Source organism: Aaosphaeria arxii (genome assembly GCF_010015735.1).
Source record: "Aaosphaeria arxii CBS 175.79 unplaced genomic scaffold BU24scaffold_12, whole genome shotgun sequence".
NCBI classification, from domain to species: domain Eukaryota; kingdom Fungi; phylum Ascomycota; class Dothideomycetes; order Pleosporales; genus Aaosphaeria; species Aaosphaeria arxii.
Window position 1 is genome coordinate 291,376 of NW_022983485.1, and position 22,099 is coordinate 313,474.

A 22,099-nucleotide genomic window follows, 5' to 3' on the forward strand; every position below is an offset into this window, starting at 1 on the left:
AGGAAGCACTTGTGGATCCCAAGTGAGCTGCTGCAGGTGTTCGTGTCGATATTTGCGAGTTCGGATTAGTGTTTTGCGGGGAGCGCAACATATGCAGTTGACTGGCCCTGCTGCCTGAACGAGTATATAAACAACTACCAAAATGGGTAAATACATATAGAGAGAGAACCAGTGCCTAAATACGAGGTAGGTTGGGGCCAGGCTGGGGTACTAGATACGGTTACAATAGTACGTCTGATAGGGTGGCTAGTATAGATGAGGAAGGCGAAACTGCTCTAAGAAAAGCATCAATCTGATCTGGCATATACGAGTATGATTCCCACGATCCATCTTTAAGTATCATTACATACATGAGAGAAAACGGACGATGCTCAAACACTTTATTGGTTGCATGTGATTTGCTGACATCAACAAGCGGGGCACATCACAACCACGGTTTGGATCCCAACATACTCATGTCTGACGACGAGTACACACATCATTGCCTAATATTAGCCAAACCTCTCGATACTCCCATGAATAGCATCCATGTTCAAAATGCAAACAGAAAAGTCGATGTTTTCAGTCCTGCCCACTGAGCTTTTCCTCAGCGTCCTAGACGAGCTGATTCGAACGCGGTCAGGCAAACATCCAGTGGCCTTTCCCCCCTCCGATCAAGTCACGAAGACTCTACGCGCATTGACACTCACATCAAAGGACATATATCCCATTGCTTCGGAATACTTATATACACATTGTGTCTGGCTGGGAAACAATAAAACGTTGGAACTATTCGCGAGGACTCTCGGCATAGATCTCCCCGCATCCTCAACCGGTCGACTCTGTTATGGCAGCTTGGGACACAGTTCATTCTTTCGAGAGACCAAGGTCTTCAGCCATATCACATCGATGTACCTATCCCCATTTAGGCCTCATTTGAAAAACATAGGCGTGCGCATTAGCCATTTCTCTACTATCGTCGACCTACTCAGAGCAGTCAGCTCCACCATAAAGACGCTATACATTGATTTCCAGCCTGATTCTGCATCTTATGGGGGGCTAGGGCCGGCCAAAACATATCCAAAAAGTAGTGTACTCCGGGAGATGCATAATCTGGAAGAACTAGTCATCTCATGGGACTACGAGGAGTGGTTCTCCTGCCCTCCACCGAACGTCAAGCGCCTGGCAATATCAACCAGAAACCTTGTAGATGGCTGGGTTGACTGGTTAGATTCAACACCCCGTCTAGAGATCCTCGTTGGGCTGTCCGCACCGGGACTGTCTGACGATGCAGTCAAGAATGCGTTCGCAAAATGTTCGTCCGACCGGCGAGCGCCACTCGACATCGTTTTTGCCGGCATCTCGTGGTTCCACTCACCCGTGAAAGGTGATATTGACTGGAAAGACACCGACCCAATAAGGTATTGGGAGGTTGACATTCCTGTAAGCTACTACGGTGATGAAAAAACATCAGCTATGTGTGAACGATGGATCTGGGAGAATGGCCTTCGAGGTTCTCTATTCAATAGTGACAAATCACTTATGATGACCGAAAATCAAGAGAGGAGAGTTGATGATGCGATATACTCTGCTGGTTTCGTATAGTACGGAGTTGTTGGCCGATGTCTAGGTTCAGGTTTTCGAGCGATTCACGTTGACGGGATAGGAGTAATCGACTGGTCTGCAAGGCGACATTATACACCCTTTCGCCTGTTAGGTAGAATGAGATGCATGAGTTCGATTTTTCATCTAGTGGATTAGCTCATATCATTCGCATATAATTAGCTATATCTAGAGGTATTTGTATTAATTTGCCAGCCTTTTGTCGCGCTTCCCAATAATTGAACTCCAAACCATCACATCACACCAAATGCCTGCTAAAGGTCATTCCATATTATTCCTTGCCTCCTCGGAAATCATTTGCTTAACAGGGCATCGTTGGCCGAAGTGAGCCTCTTATCGCGCACCTCAGTCTTTTATATCATCCTTGTCCTGGTCTGCTTCATCTTCGCTATACAATTCATTAGCTCTGTGAGAATAATATCCACTAATCGAACCATACCTATCGCACGTTATCATTCGCTTTGAAAAGCGAAGATTTGACTTTCGAAGATCGCTCGCCCTAGCTTCACCAGATACCTTTCGAGATCGAGCAATATGAGAATGGCTTGGATCCTCTGGTAATCTCGCCATACTCAGCATTGGATTTCGGATGGGAAACTTGTGGTTGGCGGAGGAAGCGTTTGAACCACTAGTGGGTTTGGTGACTCGGCCGTCCTTCACGTAAGTGGCGGGCGCCCGTAGTTCATTTTTCCGTTGAAGTATGGATCTCAATGTTGACAGTACAGGCCGTTGACCGTTTATGGTGCCAGGGATGGTTTCTCTTCGAGGCGGAACCTGAGTGGTGACTATGACTTGATGTAAGTTGTTAGAATTGCATGCATGAGTGGAATCAATACTTGAGCCATCTTTCATTCCAGAACCTTCAGGTGGACCAGACTTCATCTTCAACTTCAGCTTCAGATCCTCAATCTCACCCTCGAGAGCTTTATTCCTCTTCTGCAGTACCGCCTCGCTCTGGCGTGTGATCGCAAGTTGGCGATCCAACTTCTTCACCATGATTTCGTATCCGGTGATTGCCTGTCGCTGTCTAGTCTCCCTAACGAGCAGCTCAGATAATTCTTTTGGCGCATGCTCGTCCGGCTCGCCAGGTTCGACTCCAAGAGGATCGACGAAAAATCCATCTTCATCCAGGTACGAGCAGCGCCATCCTTTCCGGGACTTGTGTCGTCCATCGATATCTTCATCTCCGCCACCTCGCCGTCGGGCGCGGGCCATGAAGTCACGGTTGAGGATGCTGACATCCTCGGGCGCGGGACGGACGGGGAAAGAATCAGAATCACTGTCGGAGTCGGACTCGCGACCGTTATGAAAGTGGGTATTTTGACCTGATTGGGCCATTTTGAGTGAGGGGTACTAGAGGTTTTGGTAAAGCTGTTGACGTTTTGAGGTGAGATGAGGTTAGGGTTTTGTGGTGGGGGTATGCGTATCAGTGACTGTAATGTTGAGGTGAGGGCGCTCAAAGAGAAACCAAGAGCTGGCGTGAATATCACTAATGGATCGGAAGCTAAGTAAGCTGAAGCTATTAGCCAGGAGCGCTGCCTACGTTGGCTTCAAGCTGGTTGAAGTGAAAGCTTGGTTTGTTTGCTTATCTCCTTGATTCAGTCAAACAATGATGTGCAGCCAACAATTGACAAATCCTCGGAAGAGTGAGTTGGGGTAAAGAACAACAAGAAAGAGAAAGCGAGGGTTCGTCGATGGAAGAGACTATTTATGTTATGACGAACATTCTACATGGACTATTTGATCAGGTCCCACCTGGACTTAAATTCTTGCTGTCTTGAGCTCTATAGCGAGAATTCTCTATCGCTGATGGGAACGAAGGCTCATGTTCACTGAAACCGTTGGTAGTTTCCATCTTCATTTGCCCTGAAGTTCCCCCGTTCACAGCCATCATTGTGAACAGAGTCGCAGATTGAATACTCCATTCACCTCATCACTTACCGATCGTACCTTCGATACCATGCAATAGATTCACCGTTTGAACTGCCGAAGAGAATAGCTATGTATAAAATTCCCATCTACCAACTAACCAACAAATGTTCACGTACAAGCTGAAGTTAACGATGATCTTGCACCTCGTATGCTAAGCAGAGCCTTGCCATATTGATGCTATGTGTTATAGACTTAGGTAACCTTTCCAACTCGATCAAATGAGTGGAGAGGGGAGTACACGACCTAAAAGAATCGAAAAGTATAGTAAACTTGGTAAAAATTTTGTGAAGTTTGCATGCGGTTTGGATATTAGTCTTTTAACCTACATAGATAGACGTGAGATATTATGGTTGGTTACCCAGGTACGTAATATTCCGTGCTACTACTAAACATGGGTGTTGACTTCGTAATGACTTGAGAACAGAAGCACCAGTTATCGACAGATGGGTCAAACCCTTTTCAAAACACACTCAGATACAGCGACTCGGCTAACAAGAGACTCGGTCTCATAAATTTCCCCGTCATAACGTCTTTTTCTATATATTAGTTGCTTTTTGGATGCTATTTGGATGCCTAATACTTCAGGTCATGAATGGGGTTGACTATCATGCCCATTTAGGCTAGCGCCGACCGGATTGCCATGTGTCGCCGCGCCGCATAATCATCGCAAAAGTATTTTGAGGTTTCTATCAGTAACACCTCAGACGATTTTTTCGAAACTGTTTGGTTCGGGAACCCTATCAAAGGAAGATTGAGGACTTTTGCTTGTCGCACTGTAGTCAACACAATGGCGAGAATGCTTGACAGCCTTGTGAAGAAACAACTCGAGCGAGTTATGATACCACAACCACTACATGTCTTTTCCCAAGGCAAGTGGTTATCTAAAACTGGCCCATGGCCATCCACAACGACCCAGAGCTTGAAGACGGAATACCTGGATCAGCTACACCTCATATCTTGGAACATCGACTTCCAAACTCCATATCCCCGAGCTCGGATGGCCTCAGCCTTGAAATACATCGAAGGCCTTGTAGCCCAGGTGCCATCTTCGTCTGCTATTTGTATATTCTTTCAAGAGATGAGGGAGGTGACTGGGAACCGAGAACCGGACATCGAACAGCAGGCAAATGATTTAAGCCAGATCGCCAACGCGTCCTGGGTCCAAGAGAGATTCCACATGACGGATCTGGACCTCTCTAACTGGGCCTCTCACTACGGTCAAGTGACCTTGATTGACCGAAGGCTCAGCGTGGCTCAGGTATCACGTGTAGAGCTTGTCAGCGAGTTCCGACGAGATGCTTTGCTCGTTGATATCCGGCTCGGCGAAGGAGAAGACGTTCTCCGCCTTTGTAATGTTCACTTGGATTCTCTTACTGGGAATTTAAGACCTGTTCAGTGGAAAGGGCTGGCGAAATTACTTCAAGATAAGGAAGGAGGAGTTGCTGGAAGTCTGTTGGCAGGAGACTGTAATGCAACCCAAACACGTGATAGGACCGAACCGCAGCAAAACGGCTTCAAAGACGCTTACCTCGAATTAGGCGGCGAAGAAGGTGACGAGAACGGTGCAACTTGGGGGTTTCAAAGTCGTTCCGGGAAGCGGTTCGGACGCCAACGCCTCGACAAAGTCGCTACATGGGGCGTTGTACAAGCAAGAGGGTTAGAAAGAATTGGTGCAGGCGTATGTGTGGAAGATGAGGTTTTCGCAAAGGCTCTTATAGAAGATACTGGCTTCCCCTTCGTCACAGATCACTATGGGTTGATGTGTACTGTTGACGTGCACGGTGGAATGAAGTCGACGGGGAGCTTGCCTTGAATGGAAAATATCCTGTGGATGATTAGGACACTGCAGATCTAATTCCAAGAGATAAAGTCCAGAACCATTCGGTACAATTGAAGTCGCAGTTTAACAGCTGTATTATAATGAGTCTGACGTTGATCAAAGTGCATCAAGGCCTGACTCGGCAAAAGCTAATCTATCAGACCATTTGTCAAGCATACACACTGCCTACAATGATGCTCGAAATACCTCACCAGTGGCTTGATTGACCTATATAGTCGTATCAAGAGCAGTTAGGTGCTTCTTATCCTTTGCTGGGGGAATAGCCTGAGTAAAATGGAATTGGATTGCAGAGCCCCCTTACTGCATCAAGTGTCTCCTAGCTAGATAGTATTTTCTTCATAGACTTGGTTTCTCTATTGTTCATGTTTCTACGCTTTTGGTACGGAGCGTGATCATGCAATAATGCGACTTGAATAAGGGACAACAAGGAACTCGATGGCAGCATTGTCTGCCCATGGGCATTGCTCGTCGATCTCACCCGTTGAACTTCATGGAATCAATGCACAGGCGGAAAGTTTCTTAAGACCATCCTTTCTCTATTATGGTTCGAACATTTCAAAAGATGATACGTCAAGCCTTGTCCCTGGCAGTTTCACGACGTAGTCTGTAGCGAGAAGAGAGCGGGAGCCCTTTACGGTTTGCGAATGCATCCCTACCATTGCTCCAGGCCTAGACGAAGACAAGACGGCCTAGGGGGCTTATGTTCAAATTCCATTATATTAACTGACAGTTCCTGGTCCCGCACTCATGTTTCCTTATTTTTGTAATACCAGGTCGAGAACTGTGAGTTCTTCCGGTAACCCGGGGTAATGCTGGTAGCTGAGCAGAAAATTAAATGATGGCATCAACGCACGAACCAGATGTATGCCTAATGCAGGCATATATGTCGACGAGTTGAGAATAAGGGGTTAGCATTTCAGTCATAACAATCAAGACATCTGCCCGATAACCGAGCTTTTCGTCATGTTTTGGCGATGCAGATGCCTGCTACCTTGCTGAAGGATTGAAATTTGTGTCTGCATTGGGCGAATAGCAGTCATCTTTTTGGGTAGGACAGGGCTGACGCATTGACAACCGAGATGATCCGCAGGAAAAGGTGGGAAACCCTTGTCGATATGTCCAGACGACCAGACAAATCTCATCAACCTCCTTGCGTTGTGGTACAGTCGCACATCCGAAGTCTAATGTTGTGTGATTGTCAATTAAAGCCTTGTGCAGTTGTTGTTGGGTTGTCGTCGCGATCAACATTCGACATATCTTTGCGAGCCATGTTTTTGCACTGGTGAAGATCAGCAACGTATCCTCTCTCTCATTATTGCAGAGAAATAGAGTTAAAGTCCGTCCGGCTCTGTCTTACTTCTAACTTGCCCAGACTGGCTGAAGTGCGCCATGACGTCTCAGTTGAATTAGTGCTCAAGTTGTTGATCTGCTAGAGGGCCGTAGATGCGTACTGTATAGGGCTGTTGGCGCGCGGCCACCCCTGACTCGGACAAATCAGATTGTCGTGTCGGTCACCCACCACTCTGACCTCAAACAGACGACCCTCATGCCTTCGATAACTCATAACATGATCTCAATACATACACGCACACTTGAGTTAACGGCTGCTCAATTGTCAGCTCTGCTTATCTTCAACACAATGCGGCTAAAATCTGCTAAAATCTGCATTTTGGTGGCATAAATGAAGTCTTTAATTGAAGCCAGCATATGGTAGACATAATGAGAGCTGAACCCTCCCCTGTCGGACTTCGTCTGGTGAAGCACCCAAAAGTCCGCAGGGCCCTCCATGCGCAATACCCTGAGACCGTGACAAGATTATTGATCAAGCTGGGATACCGCAGCCCCGTTTTACGTCTATGTTTCAGATGGAGCGGGTATGCACGTCTTTTGTGGCGCCCAAAGTACAAGACAGTCGCACAGAAAGCTTTGGAGCCCACACCACCGCGTCTGAGCTCTCGAGGATGAGGGGACAAGTCGAGGTCCGCGTTCCCCACGCCTCATTACACAGTAAATAGAAACGCGAGGAACTATTATTATGCGGCGTAGGCGCCGGATCTTTTTGCATGTTGTACATCTTTCCATTTCCAACTCTCTCTCCTTCACTTTTGCTATATCGCTCCCTTTTAGCGCTTACGACACGGCCTCTATATTCGATCCTACTTCCTTCTTTATATCGGTTTACTGTTTAATTTCTTATTAATTCCTCCAAAAATGGCCAGACTTTCACACCTCCTATCTCTTCTACTATTCTCTTCTAGAATTGTATCAGCAGCAGAGCAGAAATGCTATGGCCTCAACGGTCAACCGCAAGAGGAGGGATTCGGACCATGCAAGACCGGTACGCGTCACAGTGGCTGTTGTGCGATCAACAGACCAGCGGGCTCTGTTGATATTTGCCTCGACAATGGACTGTGCATGGCCACAGGCGAAGGCTATATGGGTACGATATGGCAGTCTGGATGTACAGATCCGACTGGCCAAGATCCTGCCTGTCCAAAACTATGTCCCGATGGTGAGCCCAAATCAATTGATATCAATCAGATCTTTCTTCAGTCCTAATACTGATCGTGTAACAGTGAGAGACAACTTCGGAGGCCTTAAGAAAGTCTTTGCCTGGAATATCCAAACCTGCGATTTCGGCAAATACTGCTGCCGCGAAGTGGGCGACTCCAGGAATTGTTGCAACAATGCAACTGCACCACAGATCGAAACAAACTTCATCGGCGCCTTCCAATTTCCTACTTCTACCGCTGGTATCCCTTCTTCATCATCGATATCATTAGCTACAACGACTTCAGCTAAACTGTCTGCGACGCCAACGCCGGACGCAACACGGACCTCCGAGATTGTCGGAGAAGCCGTATCAACAGGCACGCCATTCGCCCAGGAAAGCACTACCTCTCAGCCACAAACGACCTGCAAGCCTGACAAAAGCGCGGTTGTTGGGGGCGCAGTGGGTGGCATACTAGGTGCCGCTCTTCTCGGCATGATGGGAGTCATCATGTGGATGCACAGGAAGGAGAAGAGACAGCGAAGGCTTAAAGAGCATTACGAAGAGCAGTTCGGCCAAAACTTTGCGTACAAGAGGACGGTCGTTGTGGATACAGAGTCGAGCGAGCTCTTGCAGCTTCCTACAAGTCCAACGAGCGAGAAGCCAATCATCATAGAACAACAGGGTAGGGCTGGGTAACGTCCATAGCTATGGGGTATTTTTATGTGTACTTTTACTTTTGTCTGTCGATTTAGCGTAAAAATATTATTAGCGGGATAAAGGGGGGATGGATGGTAATTGTTGCCAGGAGTTAAAGGATGATATCGCATGCTTGAATTTATGTTTTGCTATGCGGTAACTCGACGACCTTTGCCCGCCTTTGCTTCTATGACGAGACTAATTGCTCACATAGACCTTCGTCATGAACGGTTTATTGCTGCACTGTGATTGGCACACGTCTCTTTGCTCAAACTCGCCCTAGTTCTCCAAGCTTACCCATCAACAGTGCTTCAACTTTGTCGCCCTTCTTTGCACTCTGTTCTCCAGCGGGCATGCACAGCAATGCATTTGCCCCTTTGAAAGACCCAATGCGTGAGCTGCGCTGACCACCCGTGCTACTGGCATACAAGATCCCATCGTTCTTGATAGCCACGATAGCACGGTGATACTCTGGCCTCTGTCGATCGAGACGTATATCCTCCTCGAGGACAGCCTTGACCCTTGTCAAACCAGCGGGGGATATTCCACTCGCCTGGTGTAAACTTGGCAGGACGAACAGATGGAACGTCACCACTGCGGATGCGGGGTTACCTGGGAGGGAAAAGATGACTTTGTCGGTGCGAGCTCCGGATGCATCTTTGATGGGCACTGTGGCAAACGTAGCGGGTTTTCCAGGTTTCATATTTACTCGTCCGAAGTGGATTGTGCCACCCAGGGAACGCTCGATCGTCGGTTTTAGTAGATCGAGCTCGCCCATGGAAACACCACCAGAGGTTATAATGACATCAACCTTCCGCATAGCTTCGCGAAGGGTTTGCTCCAGAGAACCGGGCCTGTGTTACTGTTAGTGTTGCAATTGTGGTTGGCACAGAATACTGACTTGTCTGATGCTATGCCGAGGTCAATTGCCTCGAAACCATGGCTTTTCACAGCCGTGAGCAATGTTGGCCTGTTTGTATCGCGAACTTCGCCCAGCTTTAGAGCACCAGGTCTATCATGCGGGATGATCTCGTCGCCTGTGCTCAAAACACCGACAATGGGTTTCTTGTACACAGACACCTCAGAAGTGCCCACAGATGCGAGTAAACCGAATTCACCACCGAAGATGGTGATTCCTTCGCCCTTCTTCATGATAATGTCATCCACTTTGACATCACTGCCAACTTCACGGACGTTCTCGCTGGACTTGATGTCATCAGTCAGAATCTCAATCTCTTTCTCTTCCTTCCCATCTTCCGTCTGGGATTTCAGGGCGGTGTCTTCAACCATGATGACAGCATCCGCGCCGGGAGGGAGTGGAGCGCCCGTGGTGATTCGAGCAATTTCCCCTTCCTTTAGTTCCGGAACCTCTCCAGCTTGGGCGTGGGAGATAAGCGCGACAGGATAAACGCCTTTAACAAACTTCCCAGATGGGGGGATCTTCACTGCGTAGCCATCTACAATACTTGCTCTGAAGGCTGGAACAGATTCCTCTGCTTTGACATCCTCAGCTAGGACGTGCCCACCTATATCCAGGTTGACAGGAACCTTGTGGACAATTGGGGCAGGAGTATGCTGTGCAATCAGCTTGAGCGCATCGTCTACTGGGATCATCGGGTAAGGTGAGCTTCGATATCGACGTGTGGGTCCTGCATTTGGGTCGTTGGATTGTGGTCGTTCATCTGGATGAGTATGAGCCCTTGGAACGGCGTGCCCGCCGTGGCCGTGTGAATGGCCATGGCCATGATGATGGTGGTGGTTATGGCCGCAGCCTCCAGTATGAGATGCTATAACATCTTAGTGCATTCCTGATTGAATGTGCAATTTCACCCATGAGTACCTTGAGCTGAAGATTTAGAGCTAACCCCCGCGTCCTTTTCGAGCTTCTCAACACCTCCAGTGTGCAAGGGACGTGACTCTGCCCCAGCTACCTGGATACAGGCATGAGGTAGAAGCTTGAGAACAGCCTCTAAATTCTCTTTGGCACCCTTTAGGGATCCCGGAAGTGTCAAAATGAGCGATGACTTCCGAGTGCCAGCCACCGGCCTCGCCATTAATGCAACTGCTTAGTGTGAGTACCCCGCTAGAACGATGTGAAGGAATACATACAAGGCGTCACAGACAGCGAAGATGCGAGCATGCCATGCCTGACCCTTTTTAGTATCATTTGTTTGTATAATGAGAACTAGGAACATACACTAATCCGGGGGCTTGTTTATCCAGGAGCATTGAGACAGCCTGAACCAACACGTCAGATCTTGTAACACATAACATGGACTCGGCGCTAACCTCTGGGGTGACATCTTTCACTGCGAAACCGGTACCACCACTGGTAACGATGAGGTTAATAGGGTTTTCACTGTCTGACCAAGCTTTAATTGTCTTCTGGATGTCTATGATGCTGTCTGGCACAATTGCAGTGCTAGCAACATTCCATTGATCGTTACCAAGATTTTGAAATACCTCCTTCAGGATAGGAATACATTTGTCGGTGGAGGAATCCTTGGACGCTGTCTCTGAGACGATGAGAATAGCAGCCTTCAATTTGGAGTCGGTCATGTTGCGAGTGGTTGACAATGTTGTGTTCCGGAGCATGCGGGACGGCACGTCTGAGATACATATGCTATCTTGATCGGTCATAGTTCGGCCTAGCTAGAGCTTCGGATTTGGTACGGATTGTGGTTGTCTGTCATCATAAAAGGCAATGTTTAAATGTTCTATTTTCCCTATGCGCCGCTGCTGAATGATGAACCCTACTATCCCGCTCATGATACATGGATATTACAAAAATCCCTATGTACATCGTACAATCTCCACACGAACTCTTTGCGACCGCGATCAAATCTGCGTCTGAGCGCGTTTTCTCCCTTCGTACACCTTATTGACCAGCCCATCATACCTGGGCGTCTGGGGCGACATTGTATTGCTAGATATTTCAGTCGCATTTGGCCACCTATTCGAAATCTGGTGCATTGCTTTGAACCAGCAGACCAATGATCAATCCGAACAAGCCAAGAATAGAGCTAAAGATTTCGATAACCAAGATTTTCACGAATCTAAAGCGCGTTAGCATAGACAACACTGACGAATTGATCCAGTCCTTACAGAGCAGGGTCTGCGGCGTCAGCCAAAGCCGCGCTGCTTCCGTTGATTCCTACAGATACACCGCAAATCAAGTTGCACATGCCCACCGTTATTCCGGCCCAGAACAGAGCGTAACCAGTGTAGTAGTTTCGGGGCGAGTACAACTGCTCGGGATCGGCGATGTTGTTGAGCTTCGAAGAGAAGATGATGGCCATGATGACACCGTAGATGGCGACGACCTCGCAAAAGATAATGGAAATAAGGTTCTTCGTCCGAATCCTAGGGGCCTTGACACCACCACCGACGATAGAGACTCCAGTCGTGAAGATTCCCCTGCTGATCGTTAGTTCCGAAGCTTGACGCCATCGTACAATAGGCATACCATGCTGAACCAACAACTGAAAGGCCGATGCAAAGGCCTATGCCCAAACTCGCCCAGGTATAAGGTGAAACGGACTCCAGAAATTGGCCGACCTATTTCAGTCAGTACTAGACAATCGTTACGGGCGCGTGATGAGGTTATGTACGTTGAAAGCTTCGCCCTCGCCATTGAACAGCATGTCTGTTGTCAGGGTCAGTAACTGCTTGCACCGTGAATTAGTGCCTACTCACACAAGCCGACAACTCCCAGCGCAGCAGCCGCACCACCAGTACCATATGTGAGAGACATGATCAACGAAAAAGCTTGGGAAGCAGATGGACGGCGAAAGTGGCGTTTCGGGAGCTCTACTTGGGAGATGGAAGCATGGGAAGCTGATGATGACTTCGCCAAGCAATTGAGCCGCTAGCGCGATTCCCTCTTAGTCACCTCCCCGCCGCGACCTCGTAACACCGAACGCCTCCATTGCGTATCGCACGTACACCAACATCGGATCTGTTCACATCAAACACTTCGACGACCTTCACCATGGCTGACGCAAAGTACTATGAGCTCTACCGCCGAAGCAGGTACTATTTTACCTCGCCCCAGATCAGAGTATAATGAGCTTCGGCTAACTCCAACAGCTTGGGCGGTGCTCTTACGGATACCCTGGACAACTTGATCACTGAACGTCGCATAGAGCCGCAACTTGCTATGAAGATTCTAGCAAACTTCGATAAGGCTGTGGCAGAGGTTTTGGCAGACAAGGTCAAGAGCCGGTTGACTTTCAAGGTTGGTCCTTCCATTTCTTTGATCACTGTTGCCTTCCGACGCCGCCATTGCTAATACCAGTATTAAGGGTCACCTCGATACTTACCGATTCTGCGACGATGTCTGGACTTTCATTATTAAGGATATCAACTTCAAGCTTGACAACACCAACACTATTCATGCCGACAGAGTCAAGATCGTCAGTTGTAGCTCGAAGGAACAGCAAGCGCGGATGTAAGCACAGCGGCTGGTGGACAGAATGTTTGAGGGAGAGAAAGAGATTGGTGGAAAGTCTTGCAATTACCCAGAGTTGGCACTGTGCCCCGATGGCTTTTGAAGCGCCAAAAGAACAACGGACCGTCTACAAGCGCGATAGTACGGAGCGATACGAAGGATACCTTTTGGAAAGGCCTCCAATGGAATCAAATGGGAAAACGGCTGTGCAAGTGGAAGACCCGTCCGAATTTTTATGGTTGGCGTAAGGAGTATGTTATTCAGGTTCATGGATACCTCAGGCATGGCAAAGGCGTTCAGGGCTTGACTTGATGGACTTTCAATCTTTGAATTAGAATTTCCATATTCAGACCAGCATTCATGATTTGATCATGATTTTTGATAAGCTGTGGATGCGTATCTCAGGAATTATACTGTCTGTTGAACGTAGATGCACCCGCATTCGAACACGCGATTCACTAGTACCGTGTTTTCATATGAAAAAATGAAATAGTGCATTCATATACTTTGAGATCGTTGTATCGCTCCTTGGGAAGTCACTATTCAATGTCAAAAGAACTCCGCATGTACGAGTAGAACTGAGTGTTCCAATGACATCCTCGTACATGCTTTCTAACTAGTGGACGGCGGAGTTGGGAGATCCGACCAGGTACCCGTTGCACGTCGAGCGGCAAGAGCCGAGAGCTGCAGGGTAACCTCACACCTCACATGTCGATTGACATCCTTTTGTCCTTGCAAGCTCCAACTTCACAACAGATATTCAGACCTGTTATGTCTACCACAAGGTCACAGCCTACGTGGCTGATTCTAGCAGTGGCTAGTGGAGGGTGTGCGGCGTTCAATGGCGTCTTTGCGAAACTGTAAGAACATTCTCCTGAACTTCCCCTTGAGCCCGCTGACGACATGGCAGAACAACAACTGAGCTCACGGCTTCGTGGGCGGGCGCCATAGCGAAGGCATTCTCCCTCGATGCAGATAACAAAGTCGTTGAATACGCCATCCGTGCTGTAAGTCAACGCTCAGGCTCGCTCATACCCTGGCATTGCCATTGACATCGCCCAGCTGTTCTTCGCCCTGAACCTCGTCTTCAACGCAGTGATGTGGGGATTATTTACACGGGCTCTTACCCTAGCATCTTCCACTGTGCGTGTGAGTGTGATAAATACCTCAGCGAACTTCATGATTACCGCGGTCCTTGGAGCCCTCATCTTTTCCGAGACGTTACCAGGCTTATGGTGGGTTGGCGCCTCACTCCTGGTTGCTGGCAGTGTTATCATCGGAAGAAGAGAGGAGGGTAACAAAGCTGGTGGGGAAGCTACTACAGTGACCGAGCCGTTGATTGAGGGGACCAACGATGCAGATTCTAGGTTCAAAGACGAGGATGAGCCGGACAATCATAATGGACTGGAGCTCAACACTGTCAATGATCCCGACGGCGAAAGATCAACGGATGACGAGGATGCCACCTTGAAATAATCAATCGAATCGTCTTGCGACCGACAGATGTTTTGTGTATGACTGGACCAAACCTTGCACTATGTGATCATGCTGAAATTGGTTGTGATGACGATTGCTCATCCTAGTCGAAACTGATCTTGCGTGACAGTGAGTAGACTTGCTCTTGGAAAGAATATTCGAAATGCTTAATGAAGCTCTTGCAATGCCAGAGATTGTGTTGGGCTTTTCAATTGTCAAGAGGTGTGGCAAGCACCGTCCCAACGCCTGGAGAGGATTTACCACCTACGTTTGAAATACCATCACTTCATTTCCATCTTTGCTCCTCTGCTGCAGTTTCATCGGTTGCTATCGTCAATGTTGCGGCACCAACGGAGGGACTGAGTTATCTACAGAGCATCACCGTATCCTCATCGTCAATCCCACGAGAAGTGCAAATGCGGTTGCATGACTTCTTTGGTCATTTGAATAAACTCTGTAGTGAAGCGCAGTCAAGCTACCACCTTCGATTGTGTTCTACCACAACCTACTTTACCAGACTTTACCTCTCGCGCAATCTCTCGCGCCCGCTCTCTCCACCTTCACCTACCCTCGCTCCCTCGTCTCCCTCTATTTAAAGTCCCGCCCCCTCCCCTCCTACCTATCCTCTCTTCCTACACCTCCAACGCGCAACCTTTTCAACAACCCTTTCGTCTTTGCGACGTTGCCATTGAAACAGCCTTCCACGCTGATATTCGGTATCAAAAGCCGATACCACGGAAACCGCTTGTTGTAGGCGGCTTTCGCTCACTCACTTGAGTCTTCGCTCGCTTCAGAGTAGGTACAACTTCACTTCATTCTGCCATCCCCTTCCCAGTAACTAAACCCCGAGACATAGTTCTCATTCAAACATAACTTGTCCTACATTCACATAACAGCATCACCTGTAGCGTTGCGGACATAAGGTGGAGCTGCCTCGCCGCAATGTCTGTCGCGTCCGCACCTGAGTTGGGCCGCGGCAGGTCTCCAAGCAGCGTCCTCACTTCCGAGGCTTTCTACTCTGCTTCTAGTCCCGAATCCCAACACTCTGGGCTCAGTGACGGACGGCTCAGTGACGGACACGTCGAGCCTGATAATGTCACCGACGATATGGAAGAAGAGTTTGCTGCAGCTCTCACCACACTCAGCATCGCCAACGCGGGTGTGGACGCACGTAACACACATCGCATGATAGTGGCAGGCAATGTGAACTTCGACAAAGAGGTGTCTTATGACCCGCAAGAGAAAATCATCATTCTCAACTATGATACGAGAAAGACTCACGATTCTGCATTCGCGCACGAGCAGATCCAGCGTTTCAGCATTAGGCGTTCTCAATCTCTGAAAGTCCAGCTTAACATCTTCGCTGGACCGCGCCTCCCACTCTTGCTCATGGTGAAGGATTGGATTGCTGAGTCACTGGGAGATCACATGGGCACTGTTAAGCACTTGCAACTTGTGATTGTACGCTCCGGCGAATTCATCAATGGTCAGTGGCGAATCCCGGACATGGACCTTGAGCACTTCCCACCCCTGGTCCACTTCGTCCGTTCGATCCTAGAGGTCCTGCCAAACTACTTGAAAATCGAATGGGGTTGTACCTCCGCCTACGAGCGTGCTCTGCGCACATACTACCATTCCAGGGCTGATCTCAATGCCACCATTGCCTATGAAGTCAACTGGAACGACGGCATCCAGGCCTTTTCTAAGGTGGTGGATAGGGAAACCTTATGGAGAATTGAGAAAGAATGTCGTTCACAGAGAGAGGATGCCCTGGGCATGAACCCCACGGCCGTTTCCTTTCAGCCTCGTCCATACATGAGGCGTCTTGGCTATTATCAAGCTCACCCATCTGAGCCCTTGAACTCCTTCCATGGGCAGCTGCATGAGGTTGATCGGCGTCGCGGCAGCTGGAATGGACATGGGGGTGACTATGTGTATGTACCTTTCGTCAACCATTCAGCTTCAGCAATGGTTGAACCCCATGTCCCAGGCTTCGCGCCCCCCATCCCACCGCCCCAAACGCAGCACGGCTACGGCGTCCCTCTTCAATCGGTCCCTAATGATCGGTTCAACGTACAACATGTCGGCCAACCAGCCCCGCCTCATCGAGGTGCTTACCCGATTTATTACCTCAACCAAGAGCAACGTCCACATGGAATGAGGGGCAGAACTGCAGCATATCCGACTGGAGAACCAAGCAGCCATCCCCAGAACTACAGGAGAGCTACTAGGAACAGCCGTAGAGGCTCAACCCTTCTGGATGATACCCTCCAGGGCGGTCACCGGAATGGTCAAAACGGTCAACAGCATGGCCCTCGGAATGGTCGCCAGAATGGTCACCAAATCGGCTATCAGAGTAGCCGCCGCATGGGATATCAGAATGGTCGCAACAACATGTATCAGAATGGCCCACCGAACGTTTACCAGAGTGGCTATCAGAATGGCTATTGGCACGGGCCACAGAATGGCTATCAGAATGGCTATCAGAATGACAATCGTAACGGTCCACGAAATGGCTACGAGAATGGCCGCCGAAGTGATATGAGCGATGGCGGATTTCGAAACCCTGGATACCCAATCGACCATCACGGTCGCGAACCCTTCGCCAAGTCTCCCTTTGGAAATGTAAACATGATGCCCAGCAATGCCAGCTACACCCCCACCGAACTCTACAAGCTCGCGACTTTTAGCAATCCCCTCAGCCACGACAACCCCTTCTACGATGCCTACGCCGATTTCTACGCGATGGGACATGCTTATGCGACCGGCAATAATCTTCACCAGCGACGCACTGAAGCTCCATCTTTGTATGATGCACCAGCCCATTACCTTGATCCAGCCTTTCAACTAGGACAAACCCCCCGGCCCGGTTCTCATCGTGAAGGTCAGTCACTTGACGCTGGCGCACCTCACCCGCCAGATGACCTCTCCTTCCCAGGCTTAGGTGATGCTCCCGCCGGCCCCATGGAGACGGGCAGGCCTAAGAAATACAAGAACAGGAAGAGCAGGAAGGACCTGCACATTGATACTTCTGCAACGGTTCCCATTCGCGACCAGTCAGAGGATAGTTCTATTCAGAGTGGACCTCTCGGTAGTCCTTTCGTGACCCCGCCTGAATACAATTACAGCTCCGGATCCCAAGGCCCTTCTCGCTTTTATGACACCGAACCATCGCCTCGCACGCCGGAGTCAACGCAAGCGGACCCGAACGCCCTCGAGCAATTTCCCGACTTCGACCCCAACGTGCAGTTCTAGATTTGTCGATGTGTGTGTGTGGAGTGAGACACGACCTTCATGAGTGCCACGACCATCATCTTGCCGTCCCCAGGCTTTTTTCTCTTCGAATTCACTGTGCTTTCCGGAGTTCGTATTTGAGGTTTGTAGCATGAATTTTCTTTTCTTCTTTCTCCTTTTTCCCTTCTCCCTTTTTCTCCCTTTTCTCTTTTTCTCTCTCCCCTTTTCTGCCATCCCCTACTTGCATTACATACTTATACCCACAATCATGTTTTATGACCTGGAGGAGTTGAAGGGGTGACAGGGTGGGCTGGAGTTGAGGATTGGAGGTTGGAGGATATTGAATGGGGGGATACGGGGGGCTTGGTGGAGTTTGCAAGTTGGAAGTTGATGATTGGGGGTGGGGGACGACAATCGAGTGAGGATGGCAAGGTTTCTGGTGTGTTTTGATAAGTTGTGGAAGATAAAATCGCGAAAACCGAGAAAACCGAGAAAAAATGGAAAGGTCTTGTAAAATTCTATTCACTATGCACTCGTGATATGCCTATCAAACAGATCCGGCCGTTTTCACCTCAGTGTAATCTCCGTAAGCCTTCCACTATACCCCTCACCTCCTCCAGATCAACCCCCAAGCCGTCTATGGCTTGCTTCTGCACTTCCTCGCTCTCGTCCAGGAATCTTTCAATTAGCTCTCCATCGACAAAACGCTCCGGCTCCTCTGCCTCTCTGACTTGGTTCTTGTATGCGCGATATTTCATGAATTCGACTTGGCCCGGACCCTGTACAAGTTCCGCAAGCCGTGCTTGCAGTTGCATGAGAAGGTTCTGGTAGGAAGGTGAAATGAGGCCAAACAAGTATAAAGAACCCTCAACCTAGATAGGTGCGTTAGCAGTGCAAGCGAGAGCAGGGTAGAAACGTCGATCTTAACTTACAGTCGCCATGAAAGCTCTCGGAACGACGACAGCACCTGGCGGAGCTACTACGTCGATTCTCCGTATCCTGTTCACCATTTCACCGAGCAGCATCTCAGATGTCCTCATCAGTCGCCGCCTGTGGTCATCAATTTCTGCATTGGGATCTCTGCTGAGTACGAGAAGGTTGCCTTCAGCATCGCTTTCGAGATAGGTATCATCATCCACTTCAGCGACGGCAGTGGCCCATGTGGTTTGGAAGTGCCTAGCGACTTCTGTGATGCGATCGGAGAGTCCACTTTCACCGCGTTCGTATTGGACTACCACGATAGATTTCATGAGATCGGCGATTGTGATTAAAGTACCATTGACGATGAGGTCGATAGGGGCAGTAGAACAGCGGAAGGATGCAGCTTTTACGAGCTCTGGTCGGCCTTCACTACGATACTCGACATCATAGATAACGACCGTCTTGATGAGTGCTGCAACGATCTTGCCTTCACACATAGCCAGGCATCTGCAGCCCCCTTTGACCGCGAGCTCGGTGACCAGTTTGAGCACGCGATCTTCAGTGACTTCGAGGATAAGGATTCGCCCGCGTTCTGCAACGGCACTTTGATCATCCAAATACGCGGTTCCGACGACGAAACGCTCACTTGTCGATCCAGATCCATCTGGTAACTCGCAACGCATGACACTCTCGACAAGCTCCTGTTCTTTGAGCATGAATGTGTCCAGCTCCTTGAATTGAATCTCGTCAACAAGTTTGAAGTGGCTAATCAAGATCTCTTCGCCGCCCTTGAGAACTCTCTTGATTGTCCCGAGACCAAAAGCTTTCGATGTGCCGGAGTATGCAATTCTTCGGACAGTCTCGTCGACTTTGAGTGTCTGTACGTGGGTGGTTCTTTCGGTGTCAACGAGAGCAATACGCAGATCGCTAGTCGTAGCTATGGCGACAGAGCCGGGATAGGCTTCCGAATCAAATGGACAGACGGTCGTTGCCTTCTCAGCGGTTACGGCAGAGTACACCAAGCGTCCCTCTGAGCCGTATATGAGTGAGGGATGCTCACATGTAGCGAAAACATTAAACAAGCCATCGCCACGCGGTAGTGCCCGGAAATTCGCCTGTTGTGTTCCCAGAATGATGCTTTTGCGTCCAGAGAGCTGATTGTTCTTAGGATTGAAGGAGTATGTAACGACATTTCCATCGGCCATTGCGACAAACAACGTCGGGGATTGTAGATCAAAGATCTGAGCAAGAAGAATTGATCGGGGAACCGAATCTTCAGAGATATGAATATCTTTGACCGATTCTAGAGTATCTATCGCGGCAACTGATAATCTCGAATTGTGCCAGAACCCCAAGAAGCACACGGCGCTTGAGCCGGGAGCCAAAGCTACGCATGCTACCTGGCTATCAGCACCGAAAGCTTTTTCTTTGATCACAGTTAAGCCCCCCTCAATGTCAAGGACTACCACCGTAACACCGCCCAAAGAGATGAGCACATGGGTATCGTTCGAAGCGGCGGCGGTGATACTTTGGCCGTTCGGGGCAGGCCACTCCGCTACGACCATGCCACCGTCCAAGTCGGTTATTTGGACGCGGGAGCCTGTAACCTGTACAATGCGACCTTGGGAGACATTTGCTGCAGCAAGTGTGGTTTCCATCAACTGTAGCCCAGCGAATTCGTCTATCTCTTCAACATCCCCCTGTCCATCGAACCGGAAAACGCGTGTTTCTGTCACGAATGTGACCAACAGAACGTCGTCATGGCTGGACAATGAGCTTGACCTCAGATTGAACAGATTTGTGATGTGATCCATCTCTCCAAGCACCCCGAGGTCCTCAAGACCTACGCCGCTGCGAACACTTCTGAGGCTACCGTCTTGGTATGCTCCACTTCCTGTGACTATTCGAGCCTGCCCAGATGAATACTCATTGGCCTGGCCCTCTCCAGATCGATTACCCATGTCCATTATAGCAAAGTCGAGAATTGGTGCGATGTTTGAAATGGTTTGTACAACATCTACCGACTTGTCGCCGATTCTCAGCACTTGGGAATCGCCTTGGTGGGAACCGACGAAGACTAGCCCTGCGTCAAGGTAGATCAAAACCGATGCTCTTGATGTTTGACCAATTGCATCCAGCTTCCACGACTGAACTTGATCGCGGCTATCCAATAGCACCATGAAAAGATATAAACGCCCATAGTCGTCTGCGAAGAGGAAACGTTGGCTATCAATGCGTTCCCAGGCTACGAAAATTGTGGCATCCTCTAGAGGCTCTGTTATCATTTCGCCTGTCGTGTCATTGTAGTAACTGATCGATGTTTCACCAAGGATGATCAGGCCAGCTGTATGATATCAATGAGCTGTCAAGCTAGCTGGGGACTGGCGTAACTTACAAGCAGGAGCGTCAATGGGTATTACATGACTAGCACCAAGTTCCAGTTCCCCTTTGTAGTTTTCGCCTTCATCCAGCTCGATAGAGTCGGGCCCCGCAAATGAGAGCTCTCGAAGCTTCAATTGAACGCGAGAATGGGTGTCCTCGTATAACAATGCCAGCTTCGGCTTATCATCTTGACTTCTCGGCCGCACAAATCCGGATGACCGCACAAACATCTCAGACACTCTAGAGGGAACGGGCTCCCCCACATGTTCTGATTCCTGTTTCCTCTTTTTACCCCGCTGGACTAATGGAATAACGGTGATAATGCCCTCGTAAACTTCTAGCGTCAAGAATCGCCCCGAAGGATCGACATGGCACCTCTCTCCAGTCTGTGATTCTCGAGCCGCATTATCAGCTACGCTTCCAAAGGTCTTTTCCGTCTGAAGTTGCTTCTTATCTGCATTCCAGGAAAGGGTAAAGTACATAAATCGGTCGGTACCGACGAAGAGGTGATCGGTAGGGGATAGCGCCGGTCGAAGCTTCTGAAGCATAGTCACTCTGCCATATATAGACTTAGAGTGCTGAAGAGCCAGTCCATCGGGACTGTGGGTATAGAATTCGAGCCGGTTGGCCTTGCTTGGTAATGTCAGTATCCGCTTGAAATAATAGCACCCTAGCTAACTTACGCAACCACAAGACAGTCCTCATCTGGTGCTAGGAAATTTAATTTGAGAGCATTTCTGACGCTGCTAGGTCGATGGATCGGTGCTATATAAGCCATGATGCTGTCGTGAACTTGGTGGTTGAACGAAGCTCGGAGGAGGTACGAGAGCTCCGCAAGTTGGCGTGCTTTCGGTGTTAAGCGGAGTTTCAAGGAAGGTGTTCAACCTCTGGAAAGAAAGCTTGTCCAAAACTTGACAGAAAACAACTCAAAGTCTATTGCCAGGCTCGTTTAATAACCAATTCATGAAAGCACCCGTCTGGCATGCATACGTCAAGACCTCCGCCGGCGAGCAATGGCTTGCTAGCCGCTTCACGTGAGTTTCGCGTTACGCCAAGGCGCTAGATCTTCGAC

General features: G+C 49.1%; 11 protein-coding genes across 11 annotated transcripts; 7 read left to right on the forward strand and 4 right to left on the reverse strand.

Annotated features, from left to right (window-relative positions):
* Positions 1 to 459: 459 nt before the first annotated feature.
* Positions 460 to 1,809, forward strand: BU24DRAFT_427930 (uncharacterized protein). The gene has a single exon (XM_033529348.1). The coding sequence runs from the start codon at positions 538 to 540 to the stop codon at positions 1,582 to 1,584; it is 1,047 nt and encodes a 348-aa protein (XP_033378234.1). The 5' UTR covers positions 460 to 537; the 3' UTR covers positions 1,585 to 1,809.
* Positions 1,810 to 1,947: 138 nt separating this feature from the next.
* On the reverse strand, positions 1,948 to 2,940 carry BU24DRAFT_414350 (uncharacterized protein; the record flags this gene model as incomplete). The annotated part of the gene is made up of 2 exons (XM_033526215.1): positions 1,948 to 1,990; positions 2,042 to 2,940. The coding sequence occupies 2 exons, from the start codon at positions 2,938 to 2,940 to the stop codon at positions 1,948 to 1,950; spliced, it is 942 nt and encodes a 313-aa protein (XP_033378235.1).
* Positions 2,941 to 4,222: 1,282 nt separating this feature from the next.
* On the forward strand, positions 4,223 to 5,502 carry BU24DRAFT_427931 (uncharacterized protein). The gene has a single exon (XM_033529349.1). The coding sequence runs from the start codon at positions 4,322 to 4,324 to the stop codon at positions 5,345 to 5,347; it is 1,026 nt and encodes a 341-aa protein (XP_033378236.1). The 5' UTR covers positions 4,223 to 4,321; the 3' UTR covers positions 5,348 to 5,502.
* Positions 5,503 to 7,585: 2,083 nt separating this feature from the next.
* Positions 7,586 to 8,786, forward strand: BU24DRAFT_496728 (uncharacterized protein; the record flags this gene model as incomplete). The annotated part of the gene is made up of 2 exons (XM_033534211.1): positions 7,586 to 7,886; positions 7,951 to 8,786. 2 exons carry the CDS (start codon positions 7,586 to 7,588, stop codon positions 8,562 to 8,564), a joined length of 915 nt encoding a protein of 304 aa, XP_033378237.1. The 3' UTR covers positions 8,565 to 8,786.
* BU24DRAFT_427932 (uncharacterized protein) lies at positions 8,606 to 11,146 on the reverse strand. The gene is made up of 6 exons (XM_033529350.1): positions 10,854 to 11,146; positions 10,762 to 10,802; positions 10,674 to 10,711; positions 10,405 to 10,626; positions 9,466 to 10,351; positions 8,606 to 9,418 (listed from the first exon to the last, which is right to left on the reverse strand). Exons 1-6 carry the CDS (start codon positions 11,121 to 11,123, stop codon positions 8,833 to 8,835), a joined length of 2,043 nt encoding a protein of 680 aa, XP_033378238.1. The 5' UTR covers positions 11,124 to 11,146; the 3' UTR covers positions 8,606 to 8,832.
* Positions 11,147 to 11,248: 102 nt separating this feature from the next.
* On the reverse strand, positions 11,249 to 12,355 carry BU24DRAFT_427933 (uncharacterized protein). Its single transcript, XM_033529351.1, has 5 exons — positions 12,261 to 12,355; positions 12,176 to 12,210; positions 12,031 to 12,122; positions 11,670 to 11,981; positions 11,249 to 11,620 (listed from the first exon to the last, which is right to left on the reverse strand). The coding sequence occupies exons 1-5, from the start codon at positions 12,316 to 12,318 to the stop codon at positions 11,518 to 11,520; spliced, it is 600 nt and encodes a 199-aa protein (XP_033378239.1). The 5' UTR covers positions 12,319 to 12,355; the 3' UTR covers positions 11,249 to 11,517.
* A 159-nt stretch (positions 12,356 to 12,514) lies between these two features.
* Positions 12,515 to 13,517, forward strand: BU24DRAFT_427935 (transcription initiation factor IIA gamma chain). Its single transcript, XM_033529352.1, has 3 exons — positions 12,515 to 12,596; positions 12,654 to 12,801; positions 12,869 to 13,517. Exons 1-3 carry the CDS (start codon positions 12,556 to 12,558, stop codon positions 13,016 to 13,018), a joined length of 339 nt encoding a protein of 112 aa, XP_033378240.1. The 5' UTR covers positions 12,515 to 12,555; the 3' UTR covers positions 13,019 to 13,517.
* Positions 13,518 to 13,785: 268 nt separating this feature from the next.
* Positions 13,786 to 14,490, forward strand: BU24DRAFT_357316 (uncharacterized protein; the record flags this gene model as incomplete). Its single annotated transcript, XM_033523946.1, has 3 exons — positions 13,786 to 13,874; positions 13,925 to 14,021; positions 14,077 to 14,490. 3 exons carry the CDS (start codon positions 13,786 to 13,788, stop codon positions 14,488 to 14,490), a joined length of 600 nt encoding a protein of 199 aa, XP_033378241.1.
* BU24DRAFT_66865 (uncharacterized protein) lies at positions 14,477 to 15,143 on the forward strand. Its single transcript, XM_033534515.1, has one exon. The coding sequence runs from the start codon at positions 14,661 to 14,663 to the stop codon at positions 15,084 to 15,086; it is 426 nt and encodes a 141-aa protein (XP_033378242.1). The 5' UTR covers positions 14,477 to 14,660; the 3' UTR covers positions 15,087 to 15,143.
* Positions 15,144 to 15,539: 396 nt separating this feature from the next.
* On the forward strand, positions 15,540 to 18,058 carry BU24DRAFT_427937 (uncharacterized protein). Its single transcript, XM_033529353.1, has one exon. The coding sequence runs from the start codon at positions 15,598 to 15,600 to the stop codon at positions 17,743 to 17,745; it is 2,148 nt and encodes a 715-aa protein (XP_033378243.1). The 5' UTR covers positions 15,540 to 15,597; the 3' UTR covers positions 17,746 to 18,058.
* Positions 18,059 to 18,229: 171 nt separating this feature from the next.
* BU24DRAFT_427938 (uncharacterized protein) lies at positions 18,230 to 22,005 on the reverse strand. Its single transcript, XM_033529354.1, has 4 exons — positions 21,711 to 22,005; positions 21,041 to 21,660; positions 18,657 to 20,989; positions 18,230 to 18,596 (listed from the first exon to the last, which is right to left on the reverse strand). The coding sequence occupies exons 1-4, from the start codon at positions 21,803 to 21,805 to the stop codon at positions 18,297 to 18,299; spliced, it is 3,348 nt and encodes a 1,115-aa protein (XP_033378244.1). The 5' UTR covers positions 21,806 to 22,005; the 3' UTR covers positions 18,230 to 18,296.
* Positions 22,006 to 22,099: the final 94 nt, after the last annotated feature.